The sequence below is a fragment of the Lonchura striata genome, chromosome 3, assembly GCF_050655825.1.
Source record: "Lonchura striata isolate lonStrDom1 chromosome 3, ASM5065582v1, whole genome shotgun sequence".
Taxonomy (NCBI): Eukaryota; Metazoa; Chordata; class Aves; order Passeriformes; family Estrildidae; genus Lonchura; species Lonchura striata.
The window spans coordinates 34,464,560-34,484,191 of record NC_140705.1 but is presented as its reverse complement, the minus strand read 5'-3'; the positions used below and the strand labels follow the sequence as shown (position 1 = coordinate 34,484,191).

The following is a 19,632-nucleotide window of genomic DNA, read 5'->3' as shown; positions in this document are numbered from 1 at the left end:
TTTTCCTCTTTCCTTGTGTGCTTCCAAGTACTTTGTCAAATACCATTTTGCCATGTCTAATATTCTCAGGGTGTATGTTGTGTGGTGTGTTGCTCAGACCTATTAGAAGTGGATGATGGCACAGCAATTTTGTGATGTAAGTTACTGCACTAAATGACTGAAAAGATCATGATTTAGACTCATAGTTCTCTGTAAGATTATATGTAAACATCTCCTAAGTGGCACAATAATTTATTATGGGAGAAAATAATAACACTGCTGTGATGCTAACTACATGTAAATAAGCTGAATTTAATTTCTGTAAAGTGTAATGTCAGCATGCTTCAAAAATTATTGGAAACCCTTGTGTGTCCTTCTAGGCTTGAAGCTTTCTGTTGGCTGCAGATAGGACATAATAGACTGTCAGCTAATAGAATTAATATTTTTCAAGTTGTTTTATCATCACGAATCAAGCTTATATAAATGCTTAAATCTTACCTTCACTCATAGTGTGACACTGCATTCATTACAAATGCATGCTCCATATGTATAAGTTGATGTTTTTGGGTGTGACTGTTAAGAGATAATATTATCTGAAGGAAGCCTGGATAATTAGCTTGTGTAATACACCAAGCTGATATGTTGCATGTAGTTTGAGGTTTTGATTTTGAGTTACTTCATTATCTTTATATCGTGCTTTCTTGAAAGACCAAAAGGAGAAGATTAAATATGTGCTCTATACTTACTTGTTGTCTGGTTTTGTTGTTTTTTTTCCCAAGGCATCTTGTTACAGAAATGCCAGGAAATAGGTAGAGAGTTAAACTAATAGCCTGTTTAGCTGTTTAGCTGAGAAGTATAAAGTACATTTTAAAATAACTTCATGAGTTATTCTAGGCACGTTTAAACTGTTTGTTCTTCATCTTTAAACTGAAATGTGCAAATTATGATTCAAGACACTGTCTTCCATATTGGACAGGTTGGAGACCTAAGTGATGCCCTTTCTACTTGCTTTTGTCATTTAAATTATAAAAAGAAATTGGATACTAAGAATTCCTGTCCTGTCTTGCTTGCATGTCTGTTCCTGCTTTTTGTCTTTTCAAGATTTTCAAATAAAATTTGTTAAAGTGAGAAAAGAGAAGAAACTGACAGAAAGCCATGCCGGAGTAGTGGAAAATACTGAACAAAAGAGTCCCCATTCAGATTTCCAGTCTGGTATTTGATTAAATATGTTTTGATACATTTATTCAGTATCAACTTTGTATTATTTGTGTGTTTCCTGTAGAAAATCCTTAGCAAACTGTCCATTTGACCAAGTTGTCACATACTTCTTTTATCATTTTCAGAAGAAATTAATAATTGTGTGAATTTTTGCTCAGTTAGCATCATATATCACTACATGTAGTGATGTCATAGGACAGACAGTACTTAATGTCAGCCTGGGGAAAAGAGGAAATAACTTCAAATCTGAACAAAAAGTTCTCACCTGTACTAAGCATGTCTTTAGTAAATATAAAGTTTGTTACACTTCCTGCATTTCATACACAAGAAATATTAATATTCATTGTTCTACTTGTTTAATTTCAAAGATAGCAGTCAGATAAGCATTTTACTTATTTTCTGTTGATGTGGTTCTTTTCCCTTTGCTGACAACTGTGGTGATTTGTTCATGCTGCCCAGGAATGGAAACAGCAGTTGGTATAAATTAAAAACTTTAATTGTTTAATCTGCAGGATTATTTCAGTCAGTGTAACTTTAGATTCAGCATTTTATTGGGTCATTTTGTTATCTGAAAAGAAACTCCAGCAAATAAGTAGGAATTATAGTATTGATCCATTAAATACTTCTGTATAAAAGACAATATCAATTAACTTTTCCTGATTTAAGCATGGCATTGGTGTTAAATTCAAGCAGATCAGTAGTGTTTTGGAGAGCTATGACAATGAAATATTTGGCACTTGGTCTTTGGATCGTGTTAATGATGTAGTTTGTAGACTATAGAAGGTCTCCTGTGTTAGTTTTCTAGAGTCTATGTGCAGTCTAGAAAATATATGTATATGTTTTCATAAACCTCATTTGCATAGAATAGCTGTAAAGCATCTCAATCTGGGAGATAAATACTAAAAATTAATTTATTTCTCAAATTAGGATTAATGTTTGAAATATGAGCAATAGAAGGACCTCTGTAGTTATTTCAAATTATTGTTTTAAAAGGTATTGTTTTAAAAGGTATCAAATTATTGTTTTAAAAGGTATCTGTGTTTTCATTATTTATAGTAGATGGTATGCTGAAAACACTTCTAGTTTCCCAGTAAGTGTGGGAGAATACAGATCTAGAGAAGCAGTGCCTTCCTAGTGAGCTTACACATCAGTTGAGGGAATAAAGGAACTATGCATTGTATCAGAATGAATACCATTTCTCTCCTTGCTCTACTAGCTTCCTGTAGTTATCTTGGATGTTTGAACTATGTTGAGTTTTGGTCACATATCCCTATACTCCTGTTCTAAATAGCAGAAGTATTTGGCTTGATGTCCTAGACTACTCAGTCTTGGGTCAAGGTGAACTCAAAAGACCATAACTAAGAGTTTTGTCAGGATTATTCAATTTTGAAGCCTCTTCCACTGTGACAATTTTGAGATGGCAAAATCTAACACAGACAATCTGGCTAACCTAAGGTATATGAAGGCTGTGGTGTAGCTGTCATATAAGAGTCCAGTGGAGGCCACTGAGGTGGTTAGAGGGGTGGAGGATGTTTTATATGGGGAAAGGCTGAGAGAATTTGGTTTGTTAAGCCCAGAAAAGAGAATACTTCAGGGTGACCTAACTGTGCCCTTGCAGTACATGAAAGGACCCTGCAAGAAAGATGGGTAGAGACTATTGACAAGAGCATGTAGTGACAGGACAAGGGAGATGGTATTACACTAAAAGAGAGTAGCTTTAAATTAGGTATTAGGAGGAAGTTCTTTGCTGTGAAGGTGATGAGGCACTGAATGGGTTGCTCAGAGAAGCTGTGGATGTCCTATCCCTGGAAGTGTTCGAGGCCAGGTTGGATGGGTCTCTGAGCAATCTGGTCTAGTGAAAGGTATCTCTACCCATGGCAGGGGCATTGGAACTGGATGATCTTTAAGGTCCTTTCCAACCCAAACCATTTTATGATTCTTTGATCATGAGATCAGTTTTCAGCATGGATACTGTTATCAAAAACTTAATTCTGGTAGCATGAATGGAAGACATTAGTTGTATTTGCTGCTGAGCAAGTCCCCACAAGGGTTTGAGCAAACAAATGCAGTTATTATATCTGACAGTGATAAAGACAGTAGTAATTTATATTTATGTACCTATGTTTTCACACTTTTCTTTGAACCAGTCTACATGCTTTCTTTCAAACCTCATAGTAAAAACCTTTTACTGTTGCAGTAGTTTTACTAGTTTTCTTTGTTTTCAGGTCATTTATTGAGCTCCTACAACAGTGTAATTGAATACAAAGTATACATGGATAAAGAATTTTTTTAAAATACGGATGGAGAAAAATAGTTCTATTTCCAGAAGTTATAAATATTAACTTTAGGTTTTACTTACAGATAGAAAATTAAGAGGTAATTCAGTGTAAAGAAACTGAACTGTATTACTTTTTCAGAAGTGTCACTGTGAAGTCTCACATCTCATTCTTCTCTTTATTCCCTGTCCTCTATGCATTAAAATTTATAATGTTTATGTACACTTAGAAGTAGTTCCCTCAAAATCTTCCAGTGCATCTCGCAGCAAGGCTTTGTCTAAATCCAAAACATTGGAAAAATTTCATAAGGACAAGAAAGATTCATACTTAAACAAAGAAGAAGGAGCCCTCATTTCTGACAGTCCAGACAATTCTGAGGGTAACAAATTTACTGTATTTCATATTGTATTAAAAAGGAAAAATTACTCAATTCTGACAGTCTTGGTCAGATTAGGAAAAAAAGAAGTTACTTTTTGAAATAGATGTTTCTCATTATCAGTTTGAGTCCTTTGTATTTATGTTTTTAATTGTTTCTATGCAAGTATGGTAGTTACAAATATTCTTCAAAGTGAAACTCAGGTTCTTATTTTAATTTCAAGTAGCTGTACTTTAAAAAAGAATACCATATATAATTAGCCTTACAAAATGTTGCTTAGAAACATAGAGATAGCAAAATCTTTGGCATTCAAGATAACTACCTAAGATGCTTCTAAGAGAAGTAACAAATAACCACTCCACAAAAACAAATGGCTCTTGCTAGCTTCACTGACATTCGTGGGACTGTTCAAACAGCCAAAAACACAATGAATAGACTGTTAAATCCTTGTGAGTTGATATTTTCTCCAAGTTTGATAGGTTTCTCAGAGTTCAGATTGTGTAGGGTGAGAGAAAACAAATATTATTCCCTTCACTAGCAGTGAGGAGGGGGTGTGGGTGTTGGGAGTGGCTAAGTTGCAAAGTTTAATGGCTGCAGATAAGGTATTTGATTTTCAGATTATTAAGGAAGGTGATTTTTAAAAAAAACCTCTGATTTGACTCAAACCTTGACTAGCAAAATACTTTAAAATTACTAGATGGTTTACATAAACCCCATGAAACCTTCAAGATCAATGTACATCTGCTGAGAAATTTCACTGGATATGAGATGATTTAAATTAAAAAACCACAGGAGAATGTTTTCCTTAAGCTTTTGTTCCATTACACATTCTAATTGATTTTTTTACTGTTGTATAATCCCTTTGCCTTTCTTGCAAATCACTACATAGGAGGTCAGTTGCAGTTAGCATTTGATTCTGCTAATATATTCTCATTCCAAAACAGGGTGTTGGAGGTGTGGTGAGGTTATGGCTAATCTAAAGCTCTGCAAAAAACTTGTGACCCAGCTGCAAACAGACTCCTATTTCCTGTCTTGATAACTAGAATAGAGTGCCATCTGAATAAAGTACTTTAAATTACTGCATTTGGCTACCTGAGAAATGGGCTATTTCTAGATTTTTTTACTTCTGTTCAGCACTGTGAGCTTTCCGTTTTCTACTTTTCAGTATAGCAATATGTAGTTATTTAGGCATTAACTTTTTATACATGTGGAGCTTGACCTTTAAACAATGATTCTGACATTTATTTGTTGCATTCAAGGCAAGTTGTCAGAGCTCTGTATTGAGGACAGAGCTGAGGTTAGATACAGGAATGTGGATTTCCAAGATGTGGAGTCTTATGCACTTAACCTCCCAATAAGACATGCAAGGGGACTGTCATTAAAATCAAGAAAATAAACCTATTCTACTTTTTAAAAAGGAGGCTCTTGCAGTCAGAATGAATGTCCTGAGGGCTGCCCAATAGGGAGGGAAAAGGTGTTGGGACTCCTACTTTCCCACCTTCCCTCACCCTGAATAATTTTCAGTTCCAAAGGGAAAAGATTCTCCATTGTCATGATATAGGCAAGTATGGCATTTTTAAATGGGACTTGTATGGGCCCGTGTAGAAAACAGAGCAAGATCCCAGAGCTGAAGCACTTGGTCAGCACATGGAAGATTGATTTAGTGTTACTGATGTGTGGATCTCCTCCAGTCTCCTGCAGCAGGAAATGAGCTGTTGTCAGTGTCTTCACCCCTTCTGGTGTGTTCAGTACAAGGACACAGCTACATCTCAACATCTTGTGGACAGGCAGGACGAAAAATTCTGGGTGCTACCAACTGACGATTCATGTTGGAAAAAACAGACTTAGTTTCTCTTCCCTTCTGTGAGAACTGTTAAATAATTTAATGTGTCATTTGATAAAATGCTTAAGCAGCTTTTATCCTATCCCTTCTCCAATGAGAACTTATTTAGAATCTAAGTATAAATGTGTGTGCTTTGCAGGCAGGCAGAAGGGGGTTTTTGAATTAACACTGTCCTGCAATATCTGGCTTTTAGTCTTCCATAAAGAAGTAGATATGCCAGTGTTCTGCCTGAGAGCCAGCAAAGAGTTGTTAAGGTGATATTGAACTCTCACAACAGTGAAATTACAATTAGGAGAGAGCAACTACAAGTTGTAGTTACATCAATTTATAGAATGGCAGAATTGGGTGTTCATTAATGACTTTAGAGACTTTGATTACTATTTTTTTCCTTATAGCCTTTAAGCAACAAATGAAATGTAGCTGCTAAACCAATGGCTTAGCAAGTTTAAAAATCTGCGGTGATCTAAGGTAGTAAATCAAATAAAATTAACTGGGTTTTACGAAAAAATGTCAATTTCTGTATCAGGTCTGTATGTGAAATTGTCTTTCCTGAGTAATATTATGGTAACTCAGTTTTTGCATTTGACACGTGCTGAACTTTAGGTATGTGTGCAAATACGAAGGATAGGAAGATAATGTTTATAATAGCTTAATTAATTAAACAAGATTTACATATAGAATCAGTGGAAATTAGGTGAATGCGACTCATGAGTCTGCATATCTTTGCAATTGCAATGCAAGATTAAAACTTGTAGTTCTGGAAGGAGACTAGAAGACTGATGTGTCATACAAGTAGTTTTTAGATGGTAGTCAAGAATATTGCAACTTTTTTCCTAGGAATGCTTGAAGCCAATGGAAACTTTGTCAAGGTGCGGAACACTTCACAGCCTGTGGGAGAAAGTAATGAAGATATGGATGTGGAAAAGATGCAGTTTCAGAAAAGTAGTGGAGATGCTGTCTCTCTGAGTAGAGACAGTCTGGAAACAAATGGTGAGAACTGAGAGCACAACAATTTCATCAAATTAACTAGATCCAAATAAGTTGCTATTAAAAGCAGTTTACCTTAATTCATTTCAAGATGGATTCTTCACTTTATCTGCTGTGAACTAAAATCTCCTAGTACTAGTTGGTGATGATTTGATACCATTAATACTTTATGAGTCTGTCTGTGGTTGTTGTTAACTATTATGCCTGTTCTGTGTGGACAGACACAGTTTATTGTCTTTTTTGAAATTTAGATTCAGTTTTAGCTTCTGGGCCTAATCAAAGTATTGTAGGAGTTGGATTGGATACCTTGGAAGAACAAGAAGAAAAAGAGATCTTCTTTGCCAAGCTTGAACAAGAAGCTTCCTCTACTATTGATTATTCAAGATTAAATAAAGAGCTGGATTCCAACAATTCTGTCATACTAGCACCATTTGTACGGTAATTTAGAGGGAAGAAGAGTTGTGGATGGTATTAGTGGGCACATGTGGATTGGATATAGCCACTGAGATTTTGTTGGATGATATCCTGTATATAATTTCAATCCATTTTTTTTTGTTTATTGGTGTGGTTTAGTTTTTTTTTCTTTAAGACAAGGACAGAAAATGAGCTCAGTAATAAAAGTGAGAGAATGACTTAGTGATGAGTGGATGTAGCTCCACAGTCTTGTGCATAACTCAGTAGTAACAACTCAACATTCATAATTGTAAGGAATAACTAAATGAAGAGGTAACAACTGATAATAAGAAGGAAATAGATCAGGAAAGATTCTGTGTCACTTTAAACATAATATTACAAATTAACTAGAGGAAATATACTTAATCTTCATAGACTAGGGCAATTCTATTTATAATCAGTTACATGAAACTAAGTTCAAACATTCTGAGAGAAATGGATGAAGGAAGTTCATATACAGAATTCAGAGGCAACGTCTGACGTGAAAACAGTTGGAGAGGCAGAATTCTGGAGAGCTTTAGATAAGGACAAAACTTCTGTTTTATGGGAAAAGGGAAAGAAAGGAGAGGTGGATAGTTTTAAAATTTATTTTGTTAATCCAGAATGACAGGGTCAGAACAGGAGGCAAACCTTGATGATAAAAATGTTTTTAGAGAAGTTAATGTAGATGTCAAAGAGAATGCAGAAAGGGAATAGTTTTAAGAGTTAGATTGAGAATTTTAGCTGGGAAATACTTTATTTTAATAAATGCTGACACTTAAAACTTTTCTTACCTTTGATTTGATTTGTTGGACAAACTACAGTTTTTTCTTTTATTACTAATTGTAAGAAGTATCAGAGTGTAGAGTTCCAAGAAAAAAAGTATATTTAATTACTATCCAAAAAGATATTAGAATTTTCATTTTATTTCTCAGAAATGAAAATGCTGAAAAAGAAGAAACTGCACATGAAGAGAAATCTGGTAAGACAATATTTTATTTTACCTGTAGTTCTTACATCAGTCTTTTAGACTGTTGTTGCATTATAACTCTGCAGCTGCTGTTCATACAGAGGGGTTAATGGGATTACTTTTGCTTCTGTGCTTTTTCTTTTCTTAAGTGGATTTTTAATCTATTGTGAACCAGAAGATAAAAAAAGAGAAAAAAAGTAGTAATAATCCAGCATCAGTCATAAATGAAAAAAAACCTCTCTTGTTGAAATTTTAGTTACTCCAGTGTCTTAACTGTCATCTGTATTTTTGCGCCATCTTCACATACCTGAATTTAATCTCTGTAATCTGCAGTATTACTGCTAATCTGATTTCCTCACAAATTTTCCATGCTACATATCTTGCTTATTTGTCTTTCACTTGTGATACCTCTTTATTTTATGCTTCATTGCTATCATATGAACATTGTGTGTATTCATGTAAATTAATGTATTGTATTTTCAAATTTACATATTCAGCTGAACTTTTGAGAGGTCCTGTTGTCAGGATTGAATTTCCCAAACATAAAGAGGATGTATTTGTAAACCATAAACACATAAACAACACACGATCATCTAGTGTTTTGCAAGGGTTCTAGGTTTAAGTGTTACAGATAATGCAGACACTGGAGCTTCTAACCATAGGAGCTGAGTGGGAGAGATACAGCAAAAGAGAACTGAAATTTGTGAAAGTGTCTAGGTAACCGAAGGAAAAATCATTGGCTTGTAAAGGTGTAAAGTTAATTCTCTGACACACTTGGGTTTAGAGAGTGCTTACTCTTGAGAGGGCCTTTTGGCCCACCAAAGCAGGTCATAAGAAGCCAGATTACAGATTCTGAGCCTCAAAAGTGCTGGAGTTGTCAAAATGAATGTACAGAGTACTTTATCTACAGGATAGGAATTGCATCATTTCATCCGTAAGTGAGAGAGAGTAGTTGAATAAAAGGGGTCAGTTCAAGTACACCTTGAGGAGACAAAGCATATCTGACCACAAGGCAAGCTTCCTTTGAATTTAGAGATATTATGTGTGACTTTCACTGTAGTTTTAGTACCACACTCAGTTTTGGAAACTTTCTGTTGCCTTTGTAAAAGGAGTATCATTAGCAGTAGCTGTTCTTAGATGACGTATTGGGGAAAAGGAAATAGCTGTCCCTTACTGCTTTATCTTCCTTGAGTATTCATTCTATTTGACATTTATTTTTACTTTTTTAGGTAGCTACAGTGAAGATTTTGAAGAAGAAACAGATACTAATCCTGCCCTTAAAACTGAGGGAGATCAGGTGAATCAAAACACCGTGTCAGAAGTTGATTTAAGTCCTCAAGAACAGGTATAGCTTGCTAAATGTTTCTATTACTTGCAGGAATTTAAAAAGCTCTGCAATATGTAACTAATATAGTAAATCTTTATATAATACATACTGTGTGAAATAGTATAGTGGCTCTTAGACTATATCTTTCTATTAAGGATATGCACTTTTTTGTGATAAATCATAGAAGGGGTTAAGTTCTTCACAGGGTTTCCTGCTTACTCCTCTTTTGAGTTAAGAAATGAGGATGGAAGTGCACAAATGATGAGCTCAGATGGAAACTCAGCCTCAGAATTGGTAGTGCTTAATCTCTCGGAGCTTTTGAGGTGCAAGTGACACAGACTACTGGAAGTAATTCTGTAAAGAGAAGCCCTTTGGACAGAGGACCCAAAAATCTTCACTGTATGAGCTGTGAGGTCATTGCTGTCCCCTGGCTTGGTCAGGTCTTTTGATGTGTAGCACATTTGTTTGGTGCACACACATGCATCCCTGGAGCACACACTAAGATTTGGGTTTTTTTCAAAATAAGTCTATAGAGCATCATGTATTCTTCACTAGGTAAACTTATTTGTTTTTTCGTTCTTTTAAAATAAATTTTAGAGTGGTATTTCTCATAAATGTTTAAAAAGTTAGAATGGAGCTATAAATAATGTGATTATTGTTACTTAACTTTAGTTTCTCAATTTGCAATAAAAGAAAACCAAGAGGGTGCAAAAATGCTCCTCTGCATTGATTTCTAATCACTTGATAAAAGTTTATAGTGTACATGATGTTGAGAACTTGGTGGCTTTCTAAGGAGGGTTTTAGAAAAGTGCATATTACTGGAGAATGAATAACTGCTTAGTTCTTAATTCTAAAAATTGTTTTTAGGTATTGGACCAGCTTCTAAAGTTTGTCCAATTTTTTTCCCCTGATATTCAAAAAGTAATTGTTTGGTTTTTTTATTTTTTTGTTAGGAAGAAGCAAACACTGGCTTGCTGGCTAAAGGTAAAATATAAACTTTGATTAGTGGAAGAAGATTAAATGTAACGTTTTGAAACATGCTTACTTGTTTTTTACTGTTTTGATATTTTTCATCTTGTGTTCTACTGAAAATATGTTGAATTGAAATAGTTAAAAATAATCTACATATTAACACTTCAAGGTGATCATTAATGTATTTTTATATTTATTATACCCACTCAGAACTCAGATTTGTAATCAGAGTTCATTGGTTTTCCACTAATGGCAATAAAATAATCTACATAGTATTTTTTGTATGCCTAAGACATAAAGCTCTGGTATACTTCTAATTCCAGTGTGGCAAAATATAAATAAGAGGATTTGTGTTTTCTTTAACATTTATCTTCTTAGTTGAATTCCTTGATTCACAAGATTCTACTGTAGAGCTTCAGAAGGCCATTGAAACATCAGATGTAGCTCCAGGCAAACATGATCAGCCTGAAGAAGTCAGTGCAGTTGAAATTAATGAAGCAGGTAAGGGGTGCTTTAAAAAAAGAAGAAAAATGAAAAAACCCACCACAGAACAAAACTCAAACCCTAAAATCTTCCTTTATTAAAATAGGCGACTCCAGTGTCTTCACTTGTTCTTAGATTATTGAGGAACATAAAGCCCTTGGCTTTTGCCAACAAATTTTGAAAACAGGAGGAAATATTTCAGGACATAGTGATGTTTATGCTAAACACTTGGTATTGAAAAGTAGTTTTTGATGCTGCAATTTCATATTTAAATACCATTACTTCTGGTTATTTCTTTTGCAGCATTGAACTGAATTATTAAATATGTTCTCTTGTCAAACTTCACACAACAGTACAGGCCACTCATATCCAGATTATTGGTGTGATGGCACCTGTTAAAGTAGTTGTGTAACATAAGCTGTTAATTTTAGTACTGTTAAAATACTGAGGTGGGGGAGAATAGGGGAGAGGAATGCAAACTGTAGATGAGACAATTTAGTAGGCACTAATTAACTTGGCAACTGTTTGTTTTTATAGGAAGAACGAGATTTTAAATTACTTTTTAAATATAAGGGATGTCACTACTTTCCTCACATAACCAAATTAGTAGCTGAACCAACCTCACAGACCAAATTAGTAACTGAGGCACAGGCTCCAGTGGGATGTTTCCTAAAACAGAAGATCCAGTAGAGTCTCTTACAAGCCTCCTTCTTTTCTCAGGTACTTCCTATGGCCAAACCACCAATGACATGGAAGTGCTATACCAGGCATATCATCACATTGATCAGTCTTTGGGGGACACTGACGAGCAGAAACCACACAATTCTGCAGTGGCAGCCTCAGAAGGCTTAGGGCAAAGCATTTCACAAAATAATGACATCTATGCAAAAAACATGTCAACTGTTGATTCAGGTAAATTGCTCAAAGGAAGGCATGTATTGTACAAGCTTGTAAAACAAATGAACTAGTAATATCTATAATGCTCCATTTGTGAAACATTTTTTAATGTCCTTGTGACAAATATTTTTTCTAGGTTGTTTTTTTAACTTATTCTGTATTTATTTTTCATTATCTAGATTTACCTACTGTGGAAGAATTGATGAAAACAATTAAAGGACATATGTGTAATACCAGAAATTTTGATGTGGACCCTGAACGGTATTTATTTCAAGATGCATTTTAATAATTATAGTTACTTAAAGTTGCTAACAATTTGTGAAAAAATAGCTTACTAAATAACTTATCTGTCTCTTTCTCTAATTAAATACTGAAGTTTTGTTTCATCCTGCACTGGCATTATGGCATTTGCAGTGAACTGTAAAATTAATTATACAGTGTTAATAAGTTTAGACCAGGGATTCCCATACTTACTTTGGGTAATAAGCAGCAATGTTTGTCAAATCATTTGAAGGAGTGTTCATAACTCTCACAGCTAGGATCTCTGCTTTCCCAGTGTTCTGCTCTTTCCCCTTCCCCATACAAGGATTTCAGCCCACGTCCTATCCTAGCTCTCCAAACTCCATAGTCATAAATTCAAATCCTCTTAAGATCAAATCCCACTGTTGTGATTCTTAATAACCTATTCTCCGTACCTTCCCCTTATTTGCTGCAACTGTTCTCTCTAAAGCAGACAGCACAGGCCTTGCAACTGTCAGAAATACAGCTTAGCACATGAGTTCAGGGAGCTTATTGTGTAGCTGCACTCAGCAGAAATACTGCTCATTTTTAATTAGTGTTAATTGCAGACTTACAGGTGTTTATCTTGTAGCCAGTTTTGCTACCTCCACAAAAACAGTTGCTGCTGGGAATTGTCTGTTTTTACACAGCGTGTGAGTGAATTTGTATGACTAAATCTGCAAGATGGGTCTTAAAAGAGGCTTAGTAGCTCTTTGAAATTCAGGCAGTTTTTACAGCTGACACCTAAGGAAAAATGCCCCACTCTTTCCAGAGTGATAGAACAGCAAAGGGCAAAAGTCTTACTATATATGACTTTTTTTTTTCTTGTAGTCCTGTGAAACTGGTAGGCAGCACAGAAAATGACCTCATTAGCCACTTACCTTTTGAAGACCCACAGAGTAATACATCTTGGGAGAAAAACTTAGTTGAAAAGTTTAACAGAGAAGAAAGCATCTTTCTACAGACAAACGTGAATGACAATAACTTTCAGAGGATGACTGAGAAAGAAATTCAGACCAGTGAAGTACAGCCTGATAGACTAAGAGAAAAAATAGGACAAGACTCTCTGCTTTCACAAGGAAGCAGAACTAAAAAAGTAAGTATTACCAACCAGATTTTTGTTATATGGAAGTAGTTTTATAAGGTATGTATTTTTAGACTGCCTGTCACTTGATTATGCTCTGATTTTAAGAAAAAGAGACTCTTGTTCTTTTTCTTGAAATTCGCATGTTGCTGTTGCTACTGTTAGGTCACCAAATTCAGTGTACACTGGGACCAGTGGGATTCTTCTTGTCCCAGCCCAACATGTGGAAGGCTGCTGCAATGCTATGTCTTCAACTCAAGATAGTGATGTCTCTGAGAACATGAGCATTGGAGGGACATGTGTAAATGCACAACAGGCTCAGAACAGGGAACATTTGTACAGAGAACAGTTAGAAATGCAATTCAGTAAGAATATAGGGGGGACTGCAATGGTCAATGTCCAGCTGAATCAGACAAGTGTGCTGACCAGCAACCTGGTCATGTCACCAGCTTTTTTAATCTGTTTTTTTCCTCTATTTCCCAGACTTGTTTCTTTGCCTGTATTTTTTTCTTTCCCTAGAGATCCTGTGAATTATGCACATTCTTACAATCATCTCAGACATCCCAGAATATGATTTATGTAATCCCAAATCTTCTCCCTGCATCCTCAAATTATTTTTTCCTTGCATCCCCTAAATTAGCTTCACATTCCTTTAGGCAATCATCTTTTGTGTGTGCAAGGCATTGTAGGGATAGAGGTTTGGCTGATTTATCCTGGTGGACTGCCCATCAGGGCAAACAGGCTAAACTTTTTCATTTGTTGGTCTTGGGAGTTGTGTGCTTTGTTTCTGATGATCAAGTTTAGCAGTGTTCCTCTGCCTGCCACTATTCCTTTTTTCATGGCTGGGTTTCTGTATTCACTGTGTTTATTAGCATATAGTCATGACCTACCTTACTTGGCAAACAAAAGACCCTGTAATGTACAGTACAATTAAAATAAAAGTACAATTTCCCAGATCAATTAAATAGAGTCAGTACAAAATACTTGCCCTGTGTAGTTCTGAAGCAGTACAATTCTGCAACATTACTTACTACTGATTTGTTTTAAAACAATGCTTGCCATCATCCTGAGTCTTATAGTTGTGTAATTTTGATAACTTGTTCTGTGTTTTTCCCTGGTGAATGCTACCCTCAGTTTACAGCAGGGCCTAAAACTCGTTTTAAATCAATGTGTTCTGTCACAGGCTCTTCGATCTTGTTCCTTGAAGAATGAGAGATCAGAATCAGTGTCAACCAAATCAATGTTATATAAGAATATTAGACCAGCACCTGTACATAAAAAGAAACCTTCACACGGTCCTCATGGATTGGTTAGAAGTTCTGGCTATGGGAAGCCAAGTTTACTTGCAAAGCAGTCTTTTCCAATCAGTGAAAAGAAAACACCAAAAGAAACTTTCAAAAAGACCTGTACAAAAGCCATAAGTTCTGCAGATAGAGAAAAATCTAAAGGTAATTCTAAGTTTTGAGAGTTTTAATTCTGAGTTTAAGAGCCAGAGACGTTTGCTTTTTATGCTTCACATGAAAAAAAAAAACCCAAATGTTGTAGAGAAGTTTAAACTCAGATGCAGTTAAGTACTGATTTTTTCTGTATTAGCATGAAATGGCTGCAATAGAGATTTTTATATTAATCTTTTTAGTCTTGCTTCATTTCCACTCACATTTACCACCACTATATTTGAGACTTATCTATTGTTCACCAGTAGGACCAAAAGAGTAAAGTAAGCTGGTGTTTAAAAATTAATATCTACAAGTTGACGTTTTTCATTACAGTAAATGCAGAGATTTTCTGACTCACTAACTTGTATGTTTGAGGCTGAATTCCTGTTCTCAGCGTCTTCTTTTGATCTTTGCTTTCCCAGAGTACAAAAGAAGTACTAAAAAGGAAGTAATATTTTCTGTTCATGTCTCTTGGAAACACTATGGAAAAGAGAATACCAATGTAATCCTGTGAAAGCTGGGTTGCAAGTAAAGGACTGAACCTTTTTATTTTGGGGTGAAGCCTGAAAAGTGTCATGAGATAATTCAGCTCAGTGTCTTTGCAGACAGTTTTTGCTGTCCCTGAGGCATGAGCAAGTAACTGTACAGGTACCCAGGCTTTAGTGCACTTCTTGCATGCAGTGCTTTTAAAAACCCTGCAGGTAGTGTCAGGAAAAGCAGTTTAGGATTATATTACCTATCTTAGGGAGGTGCTTCAGTAGCAGCTGTTGAACTGAAGAACCTCAGTTCCTCAGTACATTAATGTATCTGTCCCTGAGGAAGAGGTTTTATAGCCTGGTGGAGGTGGTAAAGTGAATGACAGGTACTGAGAAAATAAGACCACAGGCGTCATTCAAATCTGCTCTTCCCTCTCTAGCTATGATTGTTCACAACAGCAATTGTATATGATTTCAGAAATAAATCTCACCTGGCCATATTCTGCAGGGGCCTCTTCTATAGCTTGGAGGAGAATAGCATTGAATCAAATTGCCAAGTCATCAGTGCTAAGGGAGCACATTTCTGAGGTGTGTGTTACACTAAAAATGCATGAAATTTGGAAAACAGTCATTGTCTGGTGAGGGTTTTTTTCAGGTATAACATTCCTAAGCAGGAGCAGTTGATATGGCAGTAGTAGTTACTATGAGAAGACTGAAATGTAAACAGTTCCATGTATGTTAGTGACTCTAGAGGGATCTTTCCTGATTTCTTACTCCAGTCGTTATTTGATGCAACAAATAAATGCTGCATTTCCTTCTGTACTGTCTGCACTCCAAAGTCTATTTTGAAAATTGCTGTGTCTTATCTTCCCCATGGCTTGAAATATTTTGTGTTTATATATACTTAGATAACTGGCCACTTCTGAAGTGGAGGAGTGAGGTTAACCTTGTTTCATGAAGGATTTATTATCCAGCTGCTTGTTTCAGTTATTCTCTTGGGTTTTGTTTTATTTTGTCATCAGTTCCTTACTAAAAAAAAAAATCAAACCCTTCCAGTTTTTCCATAGTATATAGTTGTTCTCAAGTTTCTATATTTGATTCAAATTCAGGTTATAGAATACTTTATATACCTACAGGTATATAAAGGTTGGATCACAAAAATGCATATTTTTCTTACATATTTTTCCTAAAGGACATAAAATTCTGAATTTAATTTGTTCTATTTTACTTTCTGCCAAAATGAAGAAGCCTTATTTGCTACTAGGATAATAAGATCTGCAGCAAAGGAACCAACTTTGGAGGGAAATATTAACAGAGTTTTGTCTGGCCAATCAGTTAGTAATCTTGGACACCAGGCTGTGGATTGTAACAGGCAATATCATCATGTGAGTAATAACCAGTGATGCTCCTAATTAAAGCATGTGCAACTTGGTTTGCAATCCTATTTTTTCAAGGCTTTTAACAATTATCACAAGGTTGGCAAATACTGAAATAGTGAATGAAGATTTCCCTTTGGTCAAATACTACTTTTTGTTTTTAAAATATGCAAATATAATTATACTGCTTTTCAGTTGCTTTGATAGTGCTGTTGCTTTCATGGGTCTATATAATTAAAGTAACTTATTAAATTCTAAAAATTACTGTTTCATTGTAAAAGAAGGTTAAATAGAACTTATAATATTCTGCTATGAATGTTTTAGCATTACTACTGTTCAGGAATTTTTCCTATTTGCATTGCATTAAATATTCAATAGTATCTTCTGACTTCTCCAGGATGACTGAATTTGCAGTACCATAATGGTTTTTCCTTCTCCCTTATCAACTGCATAAAAAATGATTCATTAAATACCTAAAGCATTGCTGTTGTTGTAAAAGTAAGATACATAATATAGTAATTCTGGCTGTCATATGAGATGTATTTGTTCCTTTTTTTGTTTTCCTCATATATATTTTGGAAATGAGAAGGTTACTCATTAAAATGAATATAGGATGTTTTGCTATTAAGTGATGAGTAGGTTATATTTTGGGTTGTTTTTTTAAATGCCTTGTATTGTTGCTGAGAGTCAGACAAACCAGTTAAATAAAACCGATGAGCAGAGTTCTGGTAAACAATCAGCTCAGTGTAATGTTTCCCTGAATTTCTATCCTAGGACTTATCATTTTCCCCTTTCAAAAGCTGTGATAGAGAGCTGTATTTGTTAAAACGAGTACAAGCAGCAGAGGAGGACCTGAACAGAGCTCGGGATTTGATTCAGCAGCTGGCCAGCAAACTTTCACAAAAAGAGAAGGAGATGGAGGCCAAGGTAGCAGAACTAAAAACAGAACATGAAAAGGAGCTTTCCCGTCTCGGTCAGGAAAACTATGTTCTTCAGAGTAAGGTACTTTATCATCTTGTATCCTGTGCCAATAGAAGAGAAGAAACATTGCTTCTGAAAATTGAATCAATGTTACTTAGATGAGGTGTTAATGAGCAGAAAATCCAAATTTACATAGACACTGCAACTTTATAAATGCATACCTGCTGTTACATTTATTGCCTGTAAGACGTGATTTCTTTTTTCCTGGAGATAAACCATGTTATCCTGAGTTCCCTTACTTTGCTGTTTTGAGAGTCCTGCAGCAAGTTTTTTGCAAAGATTTAATTTATTCTCACAGATACCACTTGTTTTAGATAAGTACTATATGCTGAGATATTGTTTATAGTTCTTGATGCATTTTTCAATGTTGTGTTTTGTCTGTATGAAATATTCCCAGAGTTATTCCACTATACCCTTATTTTGGTTAACTCCCTGCATTGTAACATACCCTCCTATATAACAAAAGTTTCTAGCTTTTCCCAAACATTTTATATCTCTTCTCTCTTTCATAATGCTTCTGTAAAACTCCATTAAGAGCCACCCATTGGTCTGCTCTCATACAGTAATGAAGAGATTGGACCTATTTTTGTAGTCTTGTAGAAAATTCCATGTTGCTAACAAAACTTTCTTATTGTTCATGTGTCTTTTTCTGAAAGCTAAGAAGTATGGAAGAGATTACCCAAGAAAAGAGGTGGACCCATGTAGCAACAATTCCTATAACTGAGGAAAAACTGGCCCAAATACAAAGAGAGATTCAAGATCAAGAGGTCATTATTCAAGGTTATCAACAGGTAACAACACATGTCATGTTCAGCTGTATTCTATCCAGCTTCAGAAACAAAATTGTTTAATGATTACTACTTTTCTGTTGAAAACGGGTATCTTGTTTTCTAAAAGGTGGATGGAATTTGGATATGAAGGGCAAACATATTGCAGGTTTAAAAAGTCTTTCACACATCTAGTTTGGACTAAGTTTTTCCACAGTTCCATGTAAATGTTCTAAATTGTAAAAATCAGCAACTTTTCAATTGAAAACTGGGAAAATACTTTATGGTCAATGAAGAATCACAAACCTTTTGCCCAAATATTTCTGAAAATTGGTACTTTAAGCAGCATTTGAAATCTGAAAAATTTTGATTTTTAAAATGTTTTTCCCAATATCTGAGGAGCAGATTTCAAGGTAACTTTATTAGTGTGCCTGATTTGTATTACTTAGTCAAGTGGAGAAATAGATAATTCAAGCTTAATAATCCTTTTGAATACTTGCAGCTGCAAAATCCAGTAGGTACTGTCAAACCATGACAGTAGCCCAGCCAGCTTCCAGCTGATGCTCAGCATAATTCCTTGATATAAACACAATGTCTTTCCAATATGGCTGTGAGCATCCCAAACAATGATTTGTGTCCCCAGGACTGGAGCATGGGCAGGCTGAGCTCTGATCTATCAGCACTCACCCCTGATCTGTCTTAGCTCCTTCCTGCAGAGTGGGCAGACACTTGGATGAGATTGTAGATTATGAAAGTAGATATCCATTTTAGAAGCTCAGTAATTATATATTTAATGTTTTCTTCCACTGTTTCAGCAGGGAAACCGTGATTCATAAAAAAATGTTTTATAACTGAAGAAAACAGTAATCTGTGAACATTCTTTAACTTTGTCTGTCTCAACTTAGGAAAATGAGAGGTTATATAAACAAATGAAAGAGCTACAAATCCAAAACAAAAAAAATGAGGAACGAATGTTTAAGGAGAATCAGTGCTTAAAGTCTGAATTAATGCAGTTAAGGTAGGCTCATTTACATATCTGACCTGAAATCTCTAGAATTTTCTGCTGTTATTGGGGTTTTTTAATGAAGAACCATTGCAGAGTCTATCAGGTGCATGTTTTCTAGTGTTTCTAAGGTTTGTGGTCTTGTTTCTTCTTCTGAGAATTGATTTGTGTTGATTATGATCACTTAATTCTTTATTTTCTTGATGGTGTTGCAAACCTGTGGGAAGACTAGAGACTGCCACTTGGGAAATATTTCAATGTTCTTATTCATATCAGAATGCATAATACATTATGTTGCACTTGTGATATTATGGCTCTGCTGATGTTCTTAAGATGTTTTGATGCTGTTGAAAAATACACAGCAGATCAGGGGGCACAAGAGGTTCTGCTAGTGGAGAAACAATTCTATTCACTGAATTGTAGGTCCTGTGAGATTTGAATCCTGTGCTAGTAATGAGAAAAAACAAATG

The 19,632-nt window shown here is 35.3% G+C and overlaps 1 protein-coding gene across 3 annotated transcripts in view; it reads left to right on the top strand.

Moving 5' to 3' along the window:
* Window positions 1–19,632, top strand: part of CEP162 (centrosomal protein 162) — a 43,348-nt gene that overhangs the window by 8,077 nt on the left and 15,639 nt on the right. For 2 of the 3 annotated variants that reach the window (XM_085574795.1, XM_085574794.1), the window contains exons 4-19: window positions 1,081–1,191; window positions 3,703–3,852; window positions 6,530–6,682; window positions 6,931–7,117; window positions 8,047–8,093; window positions 9,311–9,426; window positions 10,362–10,392; window positions 10,759–10,881; window positions 11,584–11,775; window positions 11,940–12,021; window positions 12,871–13,135; window positions 14,307–14,571; window positions 16,281–16,420; window positions 17,186–17,413; window positions 18,049–18,183; window positions 19,065–19,177. In XM_085574795.1, coding sequence (XP_085430921.1) covers window positions 1,081–1,191; window positions 3,703–3,852; window positions 6,530–6,682; window positions 6,931–7,117; window positions 8,047–8,093; window positions 9,311–9,426; window positions 10,362–10,392; window positions 10,759–10,881; window positions 11,584–11,775; window positions 11,940–12,021; window positions 12,871–13,135; window positions 14,307–14,571; window positions 16,281–16,420; window positions 17,186–17,413; window positions 18,049–18,183; window positions 19,065–19,177 — 2,338 coding nt within the window. The remainder of the gene's footprint in view (window positions 1–1,080; window positions 1,192–3,702; window positions 3,853–6,529; window positions 6,683–6,930; window positions 7,118–8,046; window positions 8,094–9,310; window positions 9,427–10,361; window positions 10,393–10,758; window positions 10,882–11,583; window positions 11,776–11,939; window positions 12,022–12,870; window positions 13,136–14,306; window positions 14,572–16,280; window positions 16,421–17,185; window positions 17,414–18,048; window positions 18,184–19,064; window positions 19,178–19,632) is intronic. The other variant, XM_021545984.4, reaches the window with a different exon arrangement.